Source organism: Prinia subflava, chromosome 8 (assembly GCF_021018805.1).
Source record: "Prinia subflava isolate CZ2003 ecotype Zambia chromosome 8, Cam_Psub_1.2, whole genome shotgun sequence".
In the NCBI taxonomy this organism is placed as follows: Eukaryota; Metazoa; Chordata; class Aves; order Passeriformes; family Cisticolidae; genus Prinia; species Prinia subflava.
The window spans coordinates 11,733,165-11,758,193 of NC_086254.1; the positions used below are offsets into that span (position 1 = coordinate 11,733,165).

The following is a 25,029-nucleotide window of genomic DNA, read 5'->3' on the forward strand; positions in this document are numbered from 1 at the left end:
TTATATCCTCCTTTGTCAACTTCTGAATCACCAATCATGTGTCTCTAGCTTGCTTGTAACTGATGGGGAGTACCACACTGGTGATAAGGCCTAAATGTTGTTCCCTGCTTGATCTAGAACATGGAACATACATGGCATCCACCTGAACTAAGGCCTTGGCTCAGGATCAAGAGGGAGGCTCTGCCAGAAGTGTAGTATTAATAGAGAAGAAATGTCCTGCTGAAACAGGAAGCCACTTGGTCTTTCCTGGAGTAACTTACTTCCATGTTGCCTAATATAAATCAAACACAGTTGCAAAATAAGGACATGGCAACTACAAATCTTGTCACAAAGAATGGATGCTTGCACTAGATGTGTATGTTCAGTCTTTTACAGTGAAATAAAGCAAAAAAAAAATCTGCATAAATAGAAAAAAGTTATCCAAGGAAAACTGTTCGGAGAATTTCTGTGCTCAACAACTCCTCCACTACCAATACTCCTCTCTAACTCAGGAGCAGGAAACATTTTCATCGAAGGTGTGAACTGAGATCTTGCATAAATATGGCATAAACAGCAAACTTGTCAAACAATATTTTTTTAAAAAAAAAGAACCAAATCACCTGAATTTTACTTGAATTTTTCAAGAATTAGCTGTTTATTAATTGCTCCCTTTTACATACTGCCACTGGGGAAGTGACTCTGTGTTACTGCAAACTGGTGCTGAGGCTGGTTTGAGCTGACAGCACCAAGTAGAGGCAAGTGCTGAGCCCCACACCTGCTCTGCCTGGTCACTCCTGCTGTCCAGGCAAGTCCTCTGATCAGTTCTCCCTCATGTTTTGGACACAGACTAAGATTTTTTTTTTCACTTTGCTTAAAAAAGCTGCAAAAGCTATTTCACTATGTAGGTGTCTAAAGCTGTTCTACTGCAAAATAGTATGGGATATGTTTATGGTTGTGGTTTCTGCTAGTTACAGAGTTTATATCCCATATGTACATCTTTAGGGACTATTTCAGGTCCAGCATCCTTCAGAAGGATCTTTTAGAAGTTTTTTTTTCAAGAATTCATTTCTTAATTTAATTAACAAGTATTAAAAGCAATTTTGTAAAAAGACACCCTACCTAAGGAATTATATAAATTCTATTAAACCACAGAAGGGGTACACATTTTGCTAACCCATTTTGCTCATTCTCACTTTTCTTTTGCACAGCCAACCCACTTGCCTGTGTATCAATTGTTCTTTGTCATCTTCTCTGGAAAAGTCCTTTGGCATCACTGGCTATAGGAACATTCAAAGGTGTACCAAGACCAACAAAAATTATATGTTTCTACTATAAAAGAAGGGCCAGGGCTAAGTGTGCTTGCTGGCAACAAGGTGCACAGTGATCACAAAAACATGGGTAGAGCATTGACTAGCACTCTGGCACTGCTGATGGATGGCAAAGGAGAACAACCACCACTGGGAATTCTGGGGTTTGGCTCTGACTGCTCTCATGAAATGTTTTAAGTGCATCTAGTGACTTTTTTAATATGAAGTGATTGGTTTAATAAGAGTGATACTTACACACAGGTCCTGTGCTAAGAACAGTAACGCAGTATTTCAATAATATCCATAACTCCACTGAAGTTGGGAAAACATCTACCTTAAGCTCTGCACTAGATCTTGGTTCTTATATTAAACAGTTCCTGGACGTGGGCGTGATCTTTCTCTTTCAAAGATCAGGCATCAATGCAAGCACCTCTGAAGAGGAAGATGTAATCAATTCTATTGTTGAAAACAACTTTATTGCTACTTCTTATCTAGCCATAATGGGAACTGAAAGTTATGAAAACTTTGGGCATTAAACTGAAAGTTTTCCAGACACGTTAAAGCAAAGAGAATGTTTCTGTCAGGGGTTAACACAGCAAAATTTTATGTTATGCAACAAATTTATGTTACTAAAAAACTACTTAAAGTATCCTGACAAATTTCTTAATTTTGTTTAATTCCTGACTTCTCTATATTTCCTGCTGATTTCTTATGGTCATGGCATAAAATATCACTATAACAGAAACAAGCCAGTTGCAGTGGCTGAAGACAGAATGTAACCAGCTACAATTACCTTGTTGTTGAGGTTTTGAGTTTACCCATAATATATGGAACCAATCCTACTTTTATTAACATCACTGGGAAATCAAGGCCTGAAATTCTTCCTAAAGGACATTTGCATGTGTTGGCTGTATGCTCTGACTCAGTTCTCAGTTAAGTCCTGTTCCAAGTACAGCCCTAAGAGGATGATGCTTGTACTGATTTCAACATCACAGATATGTCATCTCAGTGGCAGAGACAGCCTCATCATGGCATTTTATCAGCTCTCTGCTAGACAAAAGGGTACATCTGAGGAGTAAACTGTGTCCCTCTCAGAGACACAGTCAGGGAGATGATTCTCATCACCAGCCTACTTCTTCATCAGTGAGCATCTCTCACTCCATGGTTTATATGGCAGAGGTCTCAGCAAGGCACTTTATTCAGTAATCAGAGAACAAACTGTCTTGTGCAAAACCTGCTGAAGTTGAAACTAAATGGATTTATCATGAAGGGGCCTAAACTGCTGCTCCCCTACCTTTCAAAAGTGGGCTACACTCCTTCTGCAGAGGCTTTCAGTTAGAGTAAGATACAAGAAATAATTTAACTTTGGGGGTTGATTTTTCAAAAATTTATAAGAGTGCCACTTGCAAATACCTTCAAGTACTAAGAAATGCAGAACCAGTGATAGCAGCAATCTGAACTTCTATTCTTTGAAGTGCACAGTCTCTTCTAGCCTCCTGCTTTCCTTTGGCAGAGGGCTATTGCTCCTGGCATAGTCTCTGCCTTCTCCTGCTTGCAGGAGAATGTTTCACACTTGTTAAACTGACTGTTCCATTTCATACAAAGTCTGGATTCACTACAGTGCTGCTGTCCAAATTGAGTCAGGTCCATTTTCAGTTAAATGCTACAATGTGTCCATCATCTTTGCACTAAGCCCCACCTGTAAGATCTTAATAGGAAACTATTTCCAGATCCTTCCTGATTACTAATCAACAACAAAAGTCTCTATGCAAAATAAGCTTTAGAAAGGTACCTTTCTAAATAAAATACTCAGAATTGGTGTACTTTCTTCTGGTTGGTTTTGAGTTCAAGTATCTCTTCCTGGCACATCAAGACCGTCCATTTCTTTAAATGTACAACATATGGCTCACATCCTGTCACCCTCCATCCACAAAGAGACTTAGTATTTGAATATTTGACTAAAATCCTCTTCTAGTGAAATCTGGGAGCTCTGTGGATTCAAATTCACTGACAATTCCCTTCTATTGCCCAACACCAAAATCCCTGGACAAGTGCAAAATCAGACAAATCAAAAATTGCACATAAAGTATCATTTTCAATGACTTTACTGTTTCTCAAAGCACGTTAGTTGCCATATTTTACTATCATGCAATCAAGAAACACTTTGCAATATTCCTTCAGATTCACAGCAGTCCAAGAACTTGATTTTTATAGAGAAGGTCTAAAATATTACCTAACTAGAAGAGAAGCCAACATCCTTTCAGGACTATGTCCAGGGAAGAGTTCTCCTAAGGTATAAAGGTGCTTAAAATCAAACTCCAATTTATGGTTGCAGTACGTATCTCCTCACAAGAGCAATCTGGAAATACTGAAGGAACAGGGGAGGTCCCCAAGTTCTAGGTCCTTGCTTTTCTCAGGACATCATTAACTGCTTCCCCCAGTTCCTGCCCCGCTACTGTGGCATAGCCCAGCACTACAGCAGTAATGGGCTTCCTACTCTCCAGCACTGAATCCACTTTTTCTCACCTTCCTCAGCACAAACCAGCTCACAGGGGAGTTGCTTCACGACCTGTGAGCTGTTTCTTCTCCCCCACAACCTCTCCCAGGCCACACCCAGATACCACAGGTCCTCTTCCCACAGCTACCACCTCACCACCAGCAAAGCTGGCTCTTAGAAGGATGTTGCTGTCTTGGTTTTCCCCAGTTCAGCCAGCCAGTGCAAAGGAGAGGAAAATCCATCTTGAAGAAGCAGGTTCTTTCACAAATTTAATGCCCCCAAAAAAGGATGAAACAATTGGTCCCACCACAATTGCTGATGCAGATATTGCAGAAAATTCTCCAGACCTCCCTCAGCTCTTATTATTTACCTAGAGTTCCGACAGTTTAATCACATACAACATCTGAAATCCCCAAAGCAGGAACTATCTAGAGAGAAAAACTTGGCACCCAATGCACTGTTGCAAGTAATAGCTGGTGGTGGCTGAGGGTAGAATAAATTGCCAGAGGGTAAGCTACAGCCACCAAACCCAAGCCTGTCTACTAGTTACAGCCACTCATTTTGATCTGCAGACTAGGTGTACAGGATATACCGTCAGGGTTATGTACACAGAAAATGAGAAGCAAACACACATTCCCCTCTGCAATTCTCAAACTTGGTGTAAATTATTTTAAACAGGGCCAGTGTCACTGTTTAAAGATACAGATAAGGCAATAGAGACACTGAGGGGTGGATTCACACCTCAGCTTCCCAGGATAAGCTTTCTTCTCCACAATGAACTGGATGTGAAACAATAATGATTCAGAATGAGAAAAAGTCATGCTGAAATAAATGATTGCAGAGTTAGGACAAACAAGAATACAGCCCAGAACACTGGCTTGTAATTTGCACAGGTAACACAGTGCTATGATTATAGGTTTCCTGGACCAGTAAAATGGGCTTGTGATGTTATCTTTTTCAAGGGTGTGACATGCAGCTTTTATTTAATGAAGTTTGTGAATCAAAACAGCTTTAAAATTAATGAGTAGGACCAGACCTGTGGAAACACTCCCAGCTGAGGCAGCGCTTGGATGGGAAAGAAAAAAAAATCTTTTTACTTGGCCATTGGCACCTAAAAGCCGATGAAAAAGATATTTAGATTGACTGGAAGTGGTGTGGCAGGAGGTAGGCAAATCAAGGGACAGAGTCACAGAAGCACAGAATAGATGCTGAAAGGGGCCTCTGGAGATCACCCAGCCCAACTTTGCTGCTTGAGCAGGGCCAGCTCCAGCAGGCTGAGTGGGCTATATCCAGCTGGGTGTTGTGTCTCTCTGCCCATGCAGAGACGCTCCAATGTTTGGCCACCCTCAAAGTAAGAAGAGAGTTTTTGTACGTGCAGATGGACCATCATGCGTTTCTGTTTGTGTCCATTGCCTCGTGTCCTGTCATGGGCCACCACAGGGAACAGTTTGGCTCCTCCTTCTTCCTGGCCATGTCTGACATTGGGGAGCCATGAACTGGCCAAGTGCCAGTCAGTGTGGCACACGGGCCCAGCTTCCAGCTCCACACCAGGGGAGCATCCGTGCCACTGACCAGCAGGGCTCACCTGAAGGAGGACGGAGTCCAGCCTGGTCTCACACATCAGCAGGGAAGACATGTGAGTCACTCATGTTTTAATGGCTATCTAGAGCACCAGGGTTTCCACACGAGAAGAGGTAACCAGGATGCCTGTGTCCCCAGGATAGAGCAGGATAAAAACCATGGAATTTATGGAATGCACACTAAACGTATTGTTTACAAAGAAGAGATTTGAATTTCCGTTTTGTGTCATCCTATATGATTATTTCAGTAATTATTCACACATTTGGTTTTAATAAAATACCCCAACTTACAGTATTTTTAAATAAAAACATTCCTGTAGGAGAGTTCTGAATCATTTCAACATCTACATGCTTTTCCAACCCATCCTTGTGTCACAGATAATCTGCACAAGAAACATCTTTCTAGTCTACAGGAAAGTCCATTTCCATTTTGTTGTGCAGCCACTTTTCAAAAAAGAATGATAGAATGTTTTTTAAATTGTCATTTCTCCTCTTTCTAAATGTAAAACCATTGAAGATTTCAAAAGATTACCTCTTCAGAGAGGTAATCTTTAGTAGAGGTAATTACCTCTACTAACTGTGTTTTGAATATACTGAAAAACACTTTAAAGCATATTCAAAATCATGAAAGGAAATTTGTTCTGCAGTCTTGATGATGGTTAATGCTATGGTAAATCTCAGTTTTCTACCAGCAAATCATGTTGTGTCACCAACCATATTAACTACTACTGACCAAACTGCATAAAACAATGGTACCAGTTCAGGACTTTTAATGAAACTCAGAGTCAATGGTACCTGCAGGATTTCTTGCTACACCTTTGTCATAATCTCCAAATTTTCTGTCCTAAGTGTAATGTGTGAAACACTCAAATGGCTCTGGCCAGAAAGATCCTTGAGTCAGAGTAACCTCTTGTGCCAGCACTGGAGGATGATATCACAGTTTGCAAAAAGCTGCCCCAAAAGCAGGCCTGGTAGCAAAACAAGGGGAGAAGAAATCCTGGAAGTGCAGCACTGACGTGTCTGTAGCAACTTCAAGTCAGAGGAAGCAGATACAAATGTCTCTCCATTGCAATGGAGGCCAGTGGCACTGCTGAGCCTGGGTGGTGGCCAGTACCACACACACGTCTGTGCTAGGCAGGGCTGATGCTGAGGGCACAGGGCTCAGCTCAGTCTGATGCATCTTCTTCAGGTTTGTCTGTCAGGTGCAATAGTCCAGATCCCCATCACTCAAGATAAAGGAGACTTAACTGTATGATGGAGTCTTAACATGATTTCTGCCACACTCAAACCAGAAACAGCCAACACACACAAACCAGCAAAACATACACACAAACCTCATCTAGACCGACCTGTTTTGTGTGTAGAAATCACAGTGCTTGCAATCAGACCTTAAGGGTAGGGTTTGTGCTCTACATTCAACACACTTCTTTAGTTAGTACACAGGGCTGAAAAGAAGGAGCTGAAAATATATCTGCTGTGTCAAAAAGCAGAATTGTGACATGGAGTGTTCAGTCATGCATTGGCACAGGCAAGAAAACCAGCTTTTGGATCCAAACAAACATCTTGTACCTAAGAAACCCCAAACAGTATAAAATAACTTACCTTTCAAAGGCACATCGAATGACTACCAAGATTAAAGCAAAAGGGATACTAAGCAGGAGATGACGAGGCTGAGGGTAATGAGTGTCTTCAGATTCCTGCATATCCTCCCAAGTGATTCCTGGGGGCAGCCAGAACTCGTGCTGCCACAGCCACTCATACAGAGAGCGAGCCATCCTGGAAGGAGGAGAGACCAGAATAAAGTGAGCCCTGCACACAAGAAAACCTGTCAGCACAAGCCAGTGAAGCCAAAGAAGGATTACACAATGCTGAGGTTGCATCTGGCTGTCGAAGCAGAACAGCTGTGGGATGCAGCACTGCCCCAGGAACTGATAACCTGCTCACAGATTCTTATTGTGGGCTTGGTAAATGCTGACTTCTGGCACCAAACCAAAACAGGTAAAATGGAGAAAAGTGCCTCAGAATTCAACACAATATTAGTGCCAAACGTCTTAGTTCACAGATTCCTCTCTACAGCTTTGTATTGTGGGGATGCAGCACTCTGCTCTACTTTTTTCATGTATATATCCTTATTTTTCAGTTTTTGATATTTTGCATTTATTTGTTTCTATTCACAGATTGTAATTCCATTATCTGTGTGTGTTGTGCGTATGCACTATACTTATTATTCTGAGACTTCCCTTATAAAACAAACAAACAAACAAACAAATCAGCTTTACACTTTGAATTATTAAGGAAGGTATTTCCTGGTAAGAATTTTTGTGCTGGGTGGATTTTGTGTTGGATTCTTAATGTAATTCCAACGACCATGCTTGAATGTGGAATCTACATATATGATCAGTGAGTTTAGCAGCAGAAAGGATTGCAGAATGTTGATATGACCATTCAACACAAATACAGTTTCTAGAAAACTCTACCTCATACACAAATATGAGCTGTACTGCCCTCCAATACAGGTTGCTCATTCTTAGCTGGTAACAACCAACATCCCCAATACAAGCTCTGAAGTCAAACAGACTCTGCAGGCACAGAAGAAGGAAATAGGAATGAAATGCCCATTGAGATAATTAGAACAGTGCACAGGAAATGCCACTTTAGGAAACCAAGGGAAAATGCATACAATTTAAGTGTCCAGCCCAAGTATTACAAAGCTTCTCTTCAAGAACAGTCCCAAGGCCTGGCCCATTTTCTGCAAGAACTTCCTATAAAATCAAAAATTAATCAGTCATTTTATTTTGAAGATAGCTTTAATTCTGATGCAATTTCTCTGTTAAACTCATTCTGCAATTTTGGAGTCTGAGGGATATTTTCTGAATCACAAACACGAAGTCATAGAACGGGTTGGGTTAGACAGGACCTTGAATCTTGTTCCACCTCCTGCCTTGGGCAGGGGCACCTTCCACTATCCCAGGGTGCTCCAAGCCCCATCCAACCTGCCCTGGGACACTGCCAGGGATCCAGGGGCAGCCACAGGTGCTCTGAGCAACCTGTGCCAGTGCCTCACCACCCTCATGGGGAAGAATTTCTTCCTAATATCTAATCTAAATCTACTGTCTCTCAGTTAGAAGCCATTCCTCCATGTCCTGTCACTCCAAGCCCTTGTAAAAAGTATCTCTCCATCTTTCTTGTAGACTCCCTTCAGGCAATAGAAGGAAATGTAACATCTTTTCTTGATTTGGACTTTACTCTTCACCTCAATTTGTATTTCAATCAGACTACAACAGGATGCTATTTCTTAAAATTTGACTCATTTCTCCTGGCATATGCACAGCCAATTCAGTTTGAGGACAAAGCTAAATAAAAATATAGGTGTAATTGATAGTAAGTGGATTGAAATTTTCTAATCACTTACAGAAAAATCTATATAATATATAGATTTATCTACCATATCTAGAAAGCAGGAAAACATTTCCCTTTTTCCCCAAAGAAGGAAAACCATCTTATGAAAAATTAATTCTTCTCCACTGTGCACTGCCTGATTTCAGCTTTTCATAGTAAAACCCACAGCATAAAAATCCTCCTAAAAATCAAGAGCCTGACATACTGAGGAACTGCAACCAAAGGTAGTGGAAGTATGGCTTCACTAGCACTGGAAAGAATATCCAGGTCTTTCATCAGAGTTTAGTTTGACAATAATCAACAGTATTTTCTTTCTGGTGTAGCTTCTGGGCCTCTGGAAACTGCAGTTTTGATCCCACTTCCAGGCTGCTCTCCATTTCTTCTTCTAGCTCTCCTTCCAGACAATGCCTGGACAAAAACCACTGGCACACAAAATGGAGATAGACAGGGTTTATAGACCATCAAATCCTGTTTTAAGAGCCTGACAAGCAAGATGCAACAGTTTTTTGAATTGCCTGCCAAATCTTGAGTTTCTACAGCTCTCTGGGGCCTAGAATACAACCTAGATCTCCACCAAGGCTGTTTGGAGATGGGAACATCTGCTACCAACCACCTGTTCCTCTGGCAGGGCTGTAGGATCCTTTAGCAACAGTTCCCTTCCTTCGCCTTTAGGGCTCCAGCAAAAACACCTGAAGCCAGGACCATGGAGACTGATGATGTCTCACTGGTGACAGAGCTAGCTGGAGCACACATACACACCTGCCAGAAAAAACTTTTCAGACCACTCAGTAAACATGCTGCTCACCAGTATAGCTCCATTTGGGTGACACAGCCCTGTGCCCACGGGACAGGGTGGCTGTGCCCAACCCCCAAGCCTTGGTGAACCATTTTTTCAGGATGCCCCCAAACTTCCCACAGACTGTGTGAATGCAGGTTTCTGCATAAAAACCTACATTTTTAGAGCAGAATGTGTCTGTGTAGAAGCAAACTGTAGATGAGCTCAGCCTACAATGAATTCAACATCCTGTCACCATGAAGCATGGTGACACCATGCTAAAGCAGCTTGTACACTTCAGACAGTGCTGGATAACAGCTCGGAAGTGCCAGATAACCTAAGTGAGGTGCCTGAATAGCAAAGAACTTTACAGGCATTGAATGTACCAACCTCAAAATGTTGGTAAATTTTCTCAGCTGTTAAAAATCTCAGTTCTGTTTGGGAAAAGCATTAGGAATACCTAGGAGAACTCGAGGGAGAAATTACACTTCCTCCTTGGCTCAGCTCTTCAAAAAACATCTCTTCAAAGGTTTTCCCACTGTGCAGACAGAAGGCATGCTGGGGAAAGCTGCCATCACAGCCAGCTTTGCAGCTACACAGTCCCACATTCTCCTTCCTGAACTGGATATATCTGGCAACAAAACAAAACCACAACTGGTAGAGAACAGCAGCTGAAATCTACTGAGGACTCTCTGTGGGAGAATACAAAATAGATGTCCATTTTGCTTAGGGGAAATATATAGATTCAAAATGCTAAGGGAGAAAACAGCATTTATTTTATCTGCTCTCATGTGCAAAATATAGATAGTCAGGATCACTCTCATGGAATTTTTCTTCATCTTTGCAGCTGTCTTTACACATGGCAAAAATACAGAACAGGGTACAACACAAAGCAACACATATATCTTTTGCAATTTATACAGGTCAAGTTCTCAAGTCAAGGCTGTGGGAAAGCTGAAGACAATGGTGTGTCTAAAAGGCCCTTTGGGCACCCACAGAAAAATATAAGTGGGCCCATTTCTTTCTCAGAAGTTCTTTACACCTCACACAGCATCTGTCCTGCGCTGTGGCTTTGTAACATGCAGAACCAAGCCCTTCAGCTCTGAATACAGGTCTGACAGACAAGACACCCCCTCACACAGAACTCAGCAAGAACAGAGATAAACAACAGTGGAAAACACTGGACAGATCAACGTAAGGACTTCACAAACAACCAACAAAAGAGTAAATGCTGAAAGAACAGCTTTAGGTTGGTTGTAGAAGGTGCATGTAAGGATGAAATCAAAAGCAGAGAAGTATCACAGCTACACCATGGGGAGAGGGATGACAAGGCTTCAGCACTTCCTGAGCCTATAGTGCACCAAGAGGAGACAGGCAAAGTGGAATTCACAGAGCTCCTTCGAGGTGACACAGCCAGAAGGTCTTGAAGCAACTGGACTCTGCTGCTCAATGGATCCATCCACTGTATTTACTTTGTTGAATCTTGCCTTTTCTGGTGTTGCTTGGTTTTTTTTGTTTTTATGAACCTAGTGGTTTTATCTGAATCCTCAGCATTACAAAGGTCTCTGCTGTTGGGCTTGCTGAGCTGCCCCAAGGAGAGCAGGAACTGCTGCATCCATAGTGCCTGCAGCAGAGCAGCACTGCAGGGCTCCCCACCCTAAGCCACAGAACACCACTGTACTCAGCTCCTCAGGGCCAGGTTTATACTTGGTTTCGCTTTCAAAGCAGAACTGTTTGAGAAGAAGCAGGGCATCCAGCTAAAGAGGATACTCCTTGTCTCAGGTAAAACAGCTAAGCAGGTTTACCCAGGCCATGTTAATTGTTGCTTACATCTTCAAAGAGTTATTCTGCTGCTTCACTTACAGACTCCATTCCCAAGTGAAACATTAATATATAGGTACACAAATATTCATGTAAATTTGCATGTGTTAATAAAGCAGACAAGGGTGGAGAGGAAAGAGAGAGGAACAGCCTACACATCTTGGAAAGAACTTGCTACAAAGGCCTTCGAGTGCTCGATTACAGCAGACAGGGTCCATTGTCTGCAGGTGGATTACACAGGTTTGTGCGTGAACCATGCCACAGGTACAAACATCCCTGCAGTGGCTCTGGGCCAAGCCATTTAGGTCAGCCAAATCTTACTAGCTTAAGTGCAGCATCATGTTAATGACCTGGCTGCCAGACCAGCACAGGGATTCCTGCAGCAGCCTTCCTGGTGCAGCCAGTTTTCCCAGGATGCAATCACCCCCAGCAGCACAGTATCGCCACAGGGGAAATCACTGGTTAATGGGGAAGCACACCATCACAAGGATGCAGCTATGCTGCTTCTTGAGTCAAGCTGCTTTATTTTTCCATGGGGTTAAGAAAATCAAAAAAGCCTCTTCAGTCTTGATATGCTGAAGACTGAAATGGAGAGGCTTGTCCTATCTTCCGGAGAAACCGGGATCAAGAAACAAAGTCCTCCATGTATTTCTAAAGGTTCTTGTTATTTCAAACTAGAAGAGTCATTGTGTTCCTGTCCTACACTGGTCCATATTGCCTAAATTTGACTTTCCACTGGGTATTATGCATTTGAACCTTTAGCTCATTTTACTAAGAAACCAATTAGTTAAGAATTGTAAGTAAATTCTCTCCTGATTGCTTTTCTAGGCAGTTTCTTGTTTGATACTTCCCATAATCCTGATGTCTTCAACTAAAATGGCTTGTTAGAACTACCCAAAAGAAGTCACTAGTTTAGACATGAAACTTACTGCATCTCTTTTAGGCATAAATGAATAATTTTAACAAATAAAGCTCTAACTAACACAGCACAGGCTATCTTTTGAACACCCATATTATATTTAATATCTTACTCTCCATCTTCAAGGGTTTTTCTTTTTTTAAAACTTCACACTAATGATCACAATACTGGTATTATAAGATTATAGTTCTATTATAGTTCAATTTTTTTTGTAAAATATTTTTTACATTTCTTCTAATATATACCAAGATTTGCTAAAATTTATAGACTAAAAAAATCACTAAATATTTGGTAAAAAATTTATGGATAAAAAAATCTTTGCACCAAAATTCTTAATTACATATAGCATTATTTTCAGCATACTGACACAGAAGTTAGTTAGAGTCTCCTGCCTGAAAGGAATACATTAAGCTTTTTAAATTTCACTTCAGCTTTGATATTTCCATTTCCTCATCTCTGTTAGCCATGATGGAGTCATACCTGCTTTCAGATATCGCCTTATTCATAACAACCTTTCCCAAGATCTCTTTTTTAACTGTTTCTTATAGTTAAATGGTTCTTCACCATTTTAAGGCTTTTCTTATAATGCAAATTTAAGCATGGATGGACAGCGTCCAAGGGACTCAGCTGAAATTTATCAATTAAGAAAAATGCCTCAGAAGGTCCTTCCATAGTAATGAAGAAATATTTAAACCTTCCCATATAGTTCCAGTCCATGAACTACCTATTGACCTTAGCTCTTCTAGCATGCCTCCTCACCCTGTCAAAGTAACATTCCTACAGAACCCATCATCCTCTACATCTCCATTTCTTTGAACTTCTTTTGCAGAAGTTTACAAGCCTGCCTGTTCTGGTCATAACTGATACAGAATCTCTAATCACACGTGTGGCTTTGATATTAATCTCTTTTTACCTGCAGCTAATTCTGCTTTATTTCTCTAGTTCCCTAGCCTTCTCATCTTGTTCTCTTGTGACTCTATATGCCCTCTTCCCTAAAACTACAGCTTTTAGCAGAACCTCCATTTGTTTTTGCACGAAATACGATGTTTCAAGTCTGACCAGTAGGAAGAGAAAAGGAACCACAACTGCCTTACCTTTGTAATCTCCAATACTATGTTCTATAGGCTCACCCTCCTCACCCAGTCTCTGTTCTCCATATCCTCTTCTTTGGAAGACAACTGAAAATTTCAAATTATTTCTGCAGCCTTGTTTCTCCACCAATGTCCAGTTACCCTCAACTTCCTAGCTTTCAGATGTTCTCCTCAGTTAGATCTACCAGCTGACATTTCCTACCAAATTATTTCACGTCTGTTGTTCACACAAAAATAAACTTATTTTCCAAGTCATGTGCTGCTCTGTTCAAAGGCAGAAATTTTCATGTACTCCATCTTTTAGGAGAGCTCTGTTTCAGAAAAACCGTAAAATGCCCAAATAAACACTTGAAACTATAAATAAAAGTTCCACAATAGACAAACTTGCTTACCTAGATCTGCAGAGAACATTTTCCTGACCCAGCATAAATTACATACTAACCTCCCATACCTTTATGCTCCACTCGCCAGCTCCTTCCTTGCTGGGCTGCCTGCGAGCGCCTGGCTCCCGAGCAGACTGCAGGGTACGACTGACAGCATGGGTTTCAGCTGATGTCACTCACCACGTGAGAATGCAAATCAGACAGCTCTTCTCATTCAATCATCCCTCACTGAGGGGGATGAGTACAACTTCCTGGTTTTTCCCAGTGAAAAACAAGCATTAGTTTATTCAGCTAAAAACAAGGCCAGAAAAGGCCCTAAATACCTCTGGCTTCATCATGTCTTTGTTCAGAAGGTGCTCAGAACAACGTGCCCAAATTTTTCTTAGCCTCCCTATTGCTGCCAATGTGCTTTCAGAAGCTGTTTTGAGTGTTTTTTACACCCCTCACTCCCGCTTTAGCTTTCCAACCTGCATCCTTCCTTGCCCAGGCAACACTTCTATATTGCTCTTGGCCATTTATACTGCTTGTGATTAAGCTCAAACAACTGTTCCATGCTCATGCTTGTTTGCCTCCTACCATTTTTGTTTGTCTTCCTGCACGTTGTGATGGGACTACATGTGCTTCGAACTGGCTATCCTGGAAGACCAGCACCTTTACCTGCCAGGAGAGTCTCCCATGAAATCCTGCCAAGTAGATCCCTGAAGAAATGCAAATCTCTCCTGAAACTTGAGAAAAACCCAAGAGAGGACCTACAAATTTTGAAATACCTCAGCTGTTTCTGCCATACATTTCCTCCCAGAACCTGGAGATACTTCCCTACTAATGCTGAAAAAACCCCTGGGATGAACTGCGGCACTCATCAAACTAGTCTGAAAAACAAAGCGCTGTATTAAATTATTAAGGTAAAAGCAACAGAGACAAAAGCTGAAGACCTTTGCTGTTTGGTTAGTACCTAGTCCATGGCTGAATTATTAAATGAAGTAACATTTCTGTATTACTTCCAGGGCAAAGTGAGATAATATAAACCTTGTTGTCCTGACACTTGAGAACAATGTTCTGCTACCAAATATTACTCATACAAATAAACAAACAAATTCAGCAGAAAAACCACTGGAGATTGTGTGCTGATTGTTTGGGTAAGGCCACATCACTGTGCAGAAAGCTACAGACCATACTACAGCTTAGTAAGAACATCAGACACCACTGGTGTGTCCAAGTAAAGCAACTGAGGCACTCAAAGCACCAGCTACAACATCTGCACAAAACATGGACACACAGTCCCTATGTGTGTTTCCTCAAGAGGGCTTAGTTTAGAAAGACAGGTGTCTACCAGGAAAAGCTGGAGCTTCCCTTGGAATGGAGAATGTAAACCTCCTCCCTCCAAATTATTATATTTTGCAATTAAGGAGGCTTTCAGGCAAAGACATGGGAATAAGAATAACAGTTCTTTACTAGGAATATTAAGAAATACAAATGTAGTATTGCAAAAAAACCAAGCAAACAAACAAACTCCTAGAAACACTGACACAGTCAGAATACGACCTGACACCTTGTGGGTCAGGGTGCTGGGAGCAGTCCAAATAAGTACTCCTAGAGTGACTAGTTGGAGTAAAGATGATCCTGTAGAAAGGGTCCAGTGGTGGTGAGATGAGTCCAGTCTTCCTCTGGAATCCAGTGGAAACAGTCTGCCCTGGTGTTTCTGATTCTCAGTTTTTATCTGTGTAGGAATGGTTGGCTCCTTCCACTTGGTGGAGCATCTCACAATGGCATGATGTAATTGTACCAGTGTGGTGAGCCTTAATGGCCCATCAACAGCAGATATCCCCCCGAGGGAGGATGGGTTGTGGAAGAGATAAGGAACATTGCTCCCCCCAGTTTTAACAGCTGGCCCATTAGCAGAAGGCACCCGCCCCCTCCCCCCAGAGTTATGAGGAATGGGTTATACCAGAGATAAAGAAAAAACACCTCCCCAACTGGTTTCAACAGATGGAAAACAGAAAACACATTTTTATGTATGGGTTATGTATTGTAACCCAACACAAGTGCAAATGTGAAATATAAGAAGGAGGCACCTCTAAACCCCAAATGAGCTACTTATCAATTTCTTTCCATTTTTTCCTTAATTCTTTCTCCTGACATCTACTATTTCCTCCAGTCTCGCTGTAGAAACAGCCGTCACTATCTGACCTCACTTGGTAGAACTGATGAACAAAATCAAGTTATTGGCCTCAGGCCACAGTGAGCTAAGAAGCCAAGTTGGAAGATCACTCAAAGAATCAAGAGACAGATTACTTCTCCTAGAAGTGAGAATGCTCACCTGTTCTTTCTCCAATTTCATCAGTACCAAAGACAGTCAGGGGATCTTAATGAGATCATGTCCTTCAATCTAAAAGACAGTAAAAACTGCCAAAAAATCTCTAAAGAGAAATGCTATTTATCCACAAAGATTGTACCAACAAGTTCATACCAATAAAAACCTTTTGACAGATTTTGGAAGAGAAAGGCACAAAAAGGCACAAAGTGAGAATACACACTGAATAAAGCTCAAGACTTTGAGCCTGGGCAGCAATAACTTTGTGAGAAACTCTTCCAAAGGCAAATTCTAGCCTTACAACCCAGTTTATGTGCATGGATGTTCAGATGCTGGAGGAGTAAAAAATACCTGCCCAGATAATTCATGACAATACATACCACTGACACTTTTTCTACTGCCAAATGAAATCACTAAACTGATTATCACTAACCCTGTTACTCAACAAACACATATCAGACCTCAAAAAGTTCAACTCTAACTTAAAAATTGGGAATAATAAAAAGCAGGTAGTAGGTTCAAGCCATACTTGAGTCACATTCAAATACCAACACTGCTCTCAATAAAGCCTCTTTCTTACGAGCTCATGGGACAGTGCAACACTTCTCCAATGAGTCTCCAGCCCTTTTGAAGCATAAACATTCCTAAATAGCCATACTGTGGTGGTCTAATGGCTCTCTCCTAACTTATCCTTTAAGAATCATCCTTGGCAAGCCCTTCTGGTCCCTTTCAGGACAGCTCATCCTCTTGTGTCCTTGTGCCTCCAGCCACACACTAGGTTCTGCAGTTTGTAGCAGCCCTAAGAAGCTCTTAGTCTGTAGTTTCACCTACACTTCCTGCTTCCCTGCAGTCCAAAGTGTCACCATTGCTCCTAATTCATACAGTCAAACCTTACACTGAATCAAGCACTCTTATCCTTCTTTCTCCCCCAACCAGGCCATTTCCCCAAAGACAAGTTTTCTAATTCATCACACTAGCACCCCTGAGCATCCACCTCAGTGAAGCATTGAACTCTTAAACAACTTGATCTTGGGTCAAAATGAGAGAACCCACTGTGTTAAATAAGGAGGCCTAAGGGACTGATCCGTGCAACCTCTGCCACAGACCTCACAAAGATGAAACAGTAAAGTGGAATTGGATCATCTTGAACACCAGTGTAGATTAGAAAAGTGTTTACCTATCACTTAGTATTAATCTGTTGCATGAAGTTGAGGGAGGCATCCTGTATTACAGTGCAGTACACCTACACATGCGATGAATAACTTTTCACACAACTCTTGCTCTCTTCCCTTATGCAAGAGACACACACTCTTTAATTACTTTTTATGAGTTGGCTTTAAATTTCACTATCAACAGTTCCATCAGTTTCCCAGGCATTTGTTCCTGCAAACTCCTCAGCCTGTTCCAAAGCTCAGAAAAAAAATAATTAGGCTAAAATTAAGATTCTTTAATTATATTCCTACCTGTAAAACTTGTACATGCTTTAATGATTTTTCATTTCAAAACACAAAACTTAAAACCTTATCTGTGAACATCTGCATTCCCAACATTACTGCAAAAGGAAAATACGTTGAAAACACTGAGAGAGCAACTGATAGAAAGATTTCCCTTTCTCCAAGATTAAAAGCATTGAGAGTCACTTTTCACGAGCATTACTGCTTAGTGAGTAATGCAATCTATCGCATGATGACGTTCATTTGAAAAAAAAAGTGAATATGACTTATTCTTCATTAGCACAGATATCTTAAAAACTGTGGTAGGGGCAGCCTATAAAGCAGAATGTAAAACACCAGTTGTTTCCACAGGCATTGTCCTCTTTTCTTTGCTGGAGTAGTGCCTAACATGAAGAGAACCTGCCTCCAGTGGAGCTATACCTATTACATAAACAATCACCATAGGACAGTGTATTCTCTGTCATGATTTGAAGGCTGCAACCACGCTGTGCTATTTATCCAGCAATTCTGGCGTTACAGGATGGCTTAAATAGGTGTGCAGTGGGACCCTTTTAATGAGTGATCCCACTGGACACAGACAGGACTGCTTAGCCCTGGTGGTCCTCGTGGTCTTGTGACGATCAGGGTCACTCCTTCAGCTGGACTCCTCCTCCTGCTCTGCTGCCGAGGAACACTGCTGCAGGCACGAGCGGATCTGAGAGAGGCCTCTGACACCACATTTACTCCCCACTGGGCCAAATCCTCTGCAGAACAGACACTAATTTAATTTACCTCACTGCAGCTGGCTGTTCTGCCCTGCCTGAGCCAACACCATCCTGCCTGCAGCAGCTGCAGAGGGTGAAGACCCCAGCCCCGAGCCAAGGGCAGTGCCAGCCTCAGCCATCTGGATCCCCCCAGCACCATAAGTACCTCCAGCTTCCGCAGCACAGCCCTGATTCATGCTGGCTGAGCTCAGAGTTTATTTTTAAAATACCGATACTGAGGGTCACTTTCTCCTTGCTTCAATTCGCCACAAGTAACTTTACAAGAAAAGTCACACAGAAATGATTATTTGGGGAGTTCTGCTTTCATGCTTTTAATTCAGTATCCTCTCTAAACAGAAACATTCTTCTGATCTTTTCTTTGAAAACATTAAACACAAACTCTGACATTTCATCTTTCAAACCCTGCAGAAGGATCTTTTACATGTGTATGAAGACAGACAGATGAATAACAGGGAAGCTGTTGTCCCAAGAGCTCTTATAGTACCTCAGGGATAAAAATAACACTGCTTATTACAAACAAAATAATCCGAACATAGCCTGCAGTTTATCTCTTTCACAATTTATTTTTCATTATCTGTTTTGATTCAAAGCCTTGGTATTTGTTGGGTTGGAAGGCATATGCCATACCTGTGGCTACCAGTGCAACCTCACAAAGAAAAGTATTTGAAGAATTTCTTTATTTTTGGAACTGACTTTTAAAACAAAGACACTAGCTCTTATCAAAACCAGTTTCGGTACAAGCTGAATCAGTCTTGAATTTATGGTATTACTGTAGTCCTCTTTGAACATATTTCCTATTTTTCCAAATAAAACTCTTGAATTAAACAAAATGAAAACATATTGGAAAAAGAGTGGGGAACATGCACTGGGTTCTTGACACTGCTGTTTAATTCTGGACAAACCTGCTGAGGCATACTTATCAGTAAAGATGAAAACACCACAAAAATGATCCCAAATAGAACAGCCTTAAGTAGACTTTCAAAACTGGGAAAATGACTTTTTACTTAAGAAGAACCTGCCATAGAGTGCCAGCAGAATTAAATATAAAAACTTCAATACAAATATACTAAAGCTGAATACATGCATATAGCAGTGACCCACAATAAAATGCAAAGAGTTATTTGAAAGAGGAGGGTGGTGGCTAAGGGCACAGAACACAGACTTGCAGACACCTAGTTAAGGTGAAAAACATCCTACAGCCAGATCAGTGTGTGAGACTAGGAGCACACAGCAGACCCAAGGAGGGGAGCTCTGCCTACACCTGTGGTTGCCAGGATGCATCCAGTGGAGAACAACACTTTGCTTTTGATCCTCAGCCCTTCATGGCAGCCTTACAGCAGGCCCCGGTCTGGGCTGGGCAGCAGCTCCTGGAACTGATCTAGAACCAGAGGCTGGACTGGGCATGCCAGGGCTGTCCATGCTGCTAGGCAGGGGCAGTGCCCCAGCTCCTGGCAGAGGTGCCCCTACACCTCCTCTCAGGTGTGCTCCAGGTTGAGGGACTCTGTAAGCTCTGTAGCTTTTACAACAGAACCTGCAGTGTGTAGCACTGCAGTGAAACAGTGCTGGAAATGTGTGAATTCTACGCCTGCAACACACTTCATTCAAGTGTTCAATTACTCAGTTAATATTAATTAGAACAAGGATAATTAATTTTACTAGTAAGAAATAATTACAGGATTTTGGCTTCCTAAAGAGTAATTATTTTTAAGTAAGACTTTTGACTTCTGCTTTTCCTTTACATAAAAGTGTGGCTTTTCTCCTACATGGAAGAAACCTGGAACAGACATTAGAAATACAAGCAGTATATAAAACACAGAGCACAATAAACAATTCTGACTCCAGAAATCTCATGGCACTTTTGTTCTTATCAAAAGGCTCTAAATTCCCAGCTAAAGTGGAGTCAGTTCAAAACTGCATGCCCCTCAGTTCAACTGGACCACCACTGGATTTTACTCTGTACTTGTTATGTCATAGTAATGTCTGGATACATTCAGTGAGTCTAAATTTATTAAACAAATTTGATTTTTCAGATAATGCTGTGATATGATGACTCAGTTTTCAGCATTTCAAAGAACAAGTACATGCTACTTAGACCCTACAGTACAGAAAATCAAGATGGAGTACTTGTTCTGACTTGTGCATGTTAGTTCTTTGATGTTCTACAATCTCCTTTCTTCTAAATTTGCTTTCACCTGAACAAAGCCTAAGACTGGAGGACCACAGTGTGAAAAGAGAGAGATGTTTCCTTTAAGATTGTACCAGTGGGTAGAGAGATCCACTACAGTCCTTAAAATGAAACTGCCGCTCTTTCCAGCATGAAGATTCCCATGCTGAGACAGGTTCCTCACAACCGAGAGCCAGTGTAAACCAACAGTCATCAAAGACTGCACCCTGGCCTCCACCCGTTCCTGGCCAGCACTCTGCCACCACCCTGCCATGCTCAATACAGGAATTTGTGAGGCTTCACAGAGAGCCAGCCTGAGAAAAAGATTTGGGGTTAAACCAAACTTTTTTTTGTTTTTACTTGGAGGTGATTTCACCCCATGCCAGTTCCTCAGTGCAATTCTCTTCCCGGCTTCAAAATCATTTGTGCAGCCTCAATGCACAGTGTAAGGGGAAATGACAAGTGGCCTGGACCTGGCAAAGGTGGCACCTCTCTCTACAAAAATGCAGCTCAAACTAATGAAACTAACCTCCACCAAGCTCCAAATGCCCATCTGCTTTATCATACCTAGAAATATCTGGATTCATATCATCAAGTCCTTACTGGCCTCTGCAAAAGGAACCTAAAACAAAACCAAACCAAAAAACACACACAAAACAAACAAACAAAACCACCAGAAAATTAAGCCTAAATATATGACAAATGCAGGCCCAAGCAATTTCTGAGTGTACATCCACAACTGACTTGCACGGACCCTCTGCATCACATCACACCAAACACCATGCCGGTATTTCTCTCCTATTTCTCCCAGGAGAGAGTAGCAAGCTTACAGAACTATCCCCTACTCACTTTAGATCTGAAAAAGTAGTGTACAGTAACATTCTAGCTGCATTTTACCCTCTAGCAGCGATGTTTTTCTATGAATTAAGATCTGAAGATTCCCTGAGGGATGTTTCATTGACAGCAACTGCTTCCAAAGTCTGGACAAATCATGACCTTGGCAGGCGGCAACCTAGCCACTACATCTCAGCTGTGAGATCCCTCAATCTGCTGCAAACGCTGGTCACAAACTCAGCTTGTGTGTGCACAGCTAGTTCTGTGCACAATGCTCTCCAAAAAGAGAAGTCTACCTTGGAGCTGCCTTGGAAAAAAATGAGACAAAGCTCAGGTGTGTGCCCAGATGGCTGGAGCCTTGTCACCTGTAGCTGTATTGACTAAACTGTCCTTCACCATAATCACTTTGCTCAAACCTGCACTTAGCAGGTTTTCAGTTTGATTTTTGTGTATTGAGCCCACATAAGCCGCTTCCTAGAATAATGTTAAAATAAGTCATCTACAGAGGCTTTCACTTCCTTCCCTGCCCTGTATTGTTCTCTGTAATAAACATGTCAGAAAAATTTGGATAATTCTCTGAACCTGAAAGCAATTTTCCCCCAAAAGCTCTGCAGGGAAGAGTCTAGGGTATTATAAAAGCTAAAGTGATAACACGGAATAGAAATTTAGAAAAACAGTATCAATTTTCTTGTTATGTATCTCAAAGAACAGAAACCAGCTGGACTTTCCTAACACCTTTTTGCTTCTTGAGCCTTCTTGGGCTCATGAATATCATCAAGGATTCTCATTAGTTCATTATTTTTGTGTTCACTGCACACTGCCAGGTTTATAAAAGATTGGCTGTTGTCAAATACTGACTTTCCAGAGCTCATGCTCTCCTTCAGATCAGAAATCATTTAAGTTCTGTGTGCAAAAGGACATCAGAAACTGTAGTGGTGTTAAAAATCCAATGAAAATACACTCCACCAATCTGGTGACCTCATGAAGTGAAGAAAAAAAGCTCCATCATGAGGAGAAGTTTCAAAAAGAACCCTTCTTTAGCTCTATTTTGCCAAAAAGGCATACTGAACTTTGAAGCCTGTGATGATGCGTGCAGGAGTACACAGTCTTAGGGCTTTGGAGTTCAGACAGGTTGATGTCCCCAGACAGACTTGGGAGGCAAAAGCAGATAGTTTAGACATCCTCAACACCACCTGTCTCTCTTTTGGCAATGCAGGGTCTCCCCAGACACTGTCAAACAATATGGGATAAGGACTCCAACTCAGACAAGTTTTTATTTTTATTAGAGCTGAAATACAAAATTAGTTCATTAAGCCCAACATGAAAGATTGGCAGCATGAATCTAATCTTTGCCACATGTGAACAGAGAAGCCAAGTCTCTTGTAGTTACTGGTGTGACAGACAGCAAAAATAAACTCATTTCTGTGGATTTTAGAAGACTGTAACAAAAGGACAGGGCAATAATAATTTTTCATTGTAGATGTTCACTCTCCCTCCTGTCTGGCAGCAGCTGGCAAGCTGTGAAGTCTCTACACTACTTTATCTCCTTAATATAACTCTGACATGAGATGGGAATTAGATTAAGAAAATTAATATTATATGCAAATTTCAATAGATTTTAACAGCTAATAACCCTCAGTTGGCTTTGATTCTCAGTAAAAAGCTCTTTTGGCTTAACATAAAATGCAGTTTTCCATTTTGGCAGCTTTTTTGCTGATCCGAACTCAAGCATCTCACAAAGTCTTATCTTCCAGTGTACAACCACCAAGTTAAAAAAAGTTTTGTCCTTTAAAAAAAAAAAAAAAAAAAAAAAAAAAAAAAAAAAAAAAAAAAAAAAATCAGAAATGTAGACAATATTCGTCTGCATTTTCAAGCCTCATGGCTATCTTGATAAATCTGAGCTTGTAGATTCATCAATCACCAACTGAGTCTCACACCTCACCCCAGTTCTCATTGCTGGCTGAAGAACAAACTTCACCACGTGTGTCCTCTCACACATACCTTCCATCTGACTTTGACAAAACTAATCTCACAAAACTCCATATTACACTTTCAAAAGAAGGAATTACCTTTAAATTATGATGAACTGATGTAGATAAAGATGCATTTTCCAATCTGGTGAGCTAAAATTCAGCTGTCGGACTGCAAATTAACACCGGTCTGTTCCAGAAACACTCACCTCATGCCCCGACACCTGACTTTACTCTTATCCCAGTGCCTCCTAAAACCCACCAGCTGGTCTGGCTTTAAACGGTTCCAAAAGTGGAATTTGCAGTCGAGTATCTGATTTGAGGTTTTTGGAAACTCCGGTCTAAAGTTAGGGTTGGTTGGTTGGTTTTTTGTCGTTATCCTACTTGAATTTCGATCACTACACAAATCTTTCTAAAAGCAATCCAAATTACAAACGAAATACCTCAGTCTCCTGCCCAGCTCTGCCGTCCTTTTCTCTGGAAACAATTTTAATTGCCATCAAGAAGAATCTTCCCTCAATTCCATCCTTTTTCGTGCCGCGGGGTAAAAGCGACACCGCCGCGCTCGCCCCGCGCTGAGCGGAGCCCGCGGCCGTGCTCAGGCCCCGTCGCCCCCGGCCCGGCCCCGCCGCCCCCGCGGCCCCCGCCCGCCGCCTGCTCACCTCCGGGCTCCGCCGCGCCCCAGAGCGGCCCTGGCGCGCCCGGGCCGAACCAGCCGGCGGCGGCGGGCTCCGCCACGGCCCCGCTCCGCTGCGCTCCGCTTCCCGCCGGCCGCGGCCCTGCCCCGCCCTGCCCTGCCCGCGCCCCGGCTCAGGGCGGCCCCGCGGGGAGAGCGCGGCGCGGGGGACCCCGGGCGCCTTCAGCGAAACTGCAGCTGCTCTTTACACGGAAAAACAGTAGTTAGTGTTTCAGCCGAAACAAGGAGAAAGTGCTTCTTCTGTGGACCACGGCTGTGGGATCAGCGCGGTACAGCTGTGCAGATTTTAAGGCCGGGGAAAAACACCCTTAGGATGATCTATTCTCTCCTGTTTTACACAGGCCAAAAAAATTCCACTCCGTCATTCTTGCTCTCGAGCCTCGGGAGCACAGATCCTGTTTGCTGTTCCTGTGCTATAATGCTTTCTTGGAGCACTTAAAGCTGTTCCCTTGTCTCACAGAAATGCTGCCCATCAGCTCTTTCTTGCCAGACTTTTCTAAAGCTGTAGTCAGCACGGTTATGATGAGCATGAGCATGAGCCCTTTGCAGACAGAAATGTGAACAATTTTAAAACAAACACAGTGACTTGCGAATAGTTTTCTCACTTACCGGTTCGAGTCCATCTGCTCCATTCCCACAGGGCAGTGCTCAATCCAGCTGGTGGCAAAGGGATGATGGCTTTTAACAGTCTCTGTTCCAGTAGCCAGGTTGCCAGCCTGTCAGAGAATATAGTTGCACAAAGTACTGAGGCCCTGGAGTTACAATCCTGTCAGGAAACTCTGGCCATCCCCAAGCCTCAGGGGACTCTGGTGCTCCTACAAGCAGGTGGTTGCCCAGTGTCTCCTTGTGCGGCATCACTGAAACTAACTTCAAACAGTGCTTGATCTGCAATGCCTATATTTATAAAGCCAGTTATTCTGGGCCTGATCCAAAGCCCACTCATGTGAACAAAACCTCCCACTAACTTCCAAAGGACTGGGCTTTCCATGAGCAAAAGTCTGCTTGTTTCATGAGTGCAATAGGTGGAACAAAAACATCTAAGACCCCTGGAGCAAAGAAAGGTGCTCAGGTGTTTGCCTTTTAT

At 42.1% G+C, this 25,029-nt stretch overlaps 1 protein-coding gene across 3 annotated transcripts in view; it reads right to left on the reverse strand.

Moving 5' to 3' along the window:
* CERS4 (ceramide synthase 4) overlaps nucleotides 1-24,679 on the reverse strand; it is a 43,401-nt gene extending 18,722 nt beyond the window's left edge. Inside the window, exons 1-2 of one of the 3 annotated variants that reach the window (XM_063403038.1) lie at nucleotides 24,555-24,679; nucleotides 6,966-7,139 (exon numbers count right to left, since the gene is read on the reverse strand). In XM_063403038.1, the coding sequence (XP_063259108.1) occupies nucleotides 6,966-7,139; nucleotides 24,555-24,577 (197 nt within the window). In that variant the 5' untranslated portion in view covers nucleotides 24,578-24,679. Of the gene's footprint in view, nucleotides 1-6,965; nucleotides 7,140-23,691; nucleotides 23,886-23,910; nucleotides 24,206-24,554 lie in introns of those variants that run through there. The other 2 variants (XM_063403039.1, XM_063403040.1) reach the window with 2 other exon arrangements.
* Between the last annotated feature and the right edge of the window lie 350 nt (nucleotides 24,680-25,029).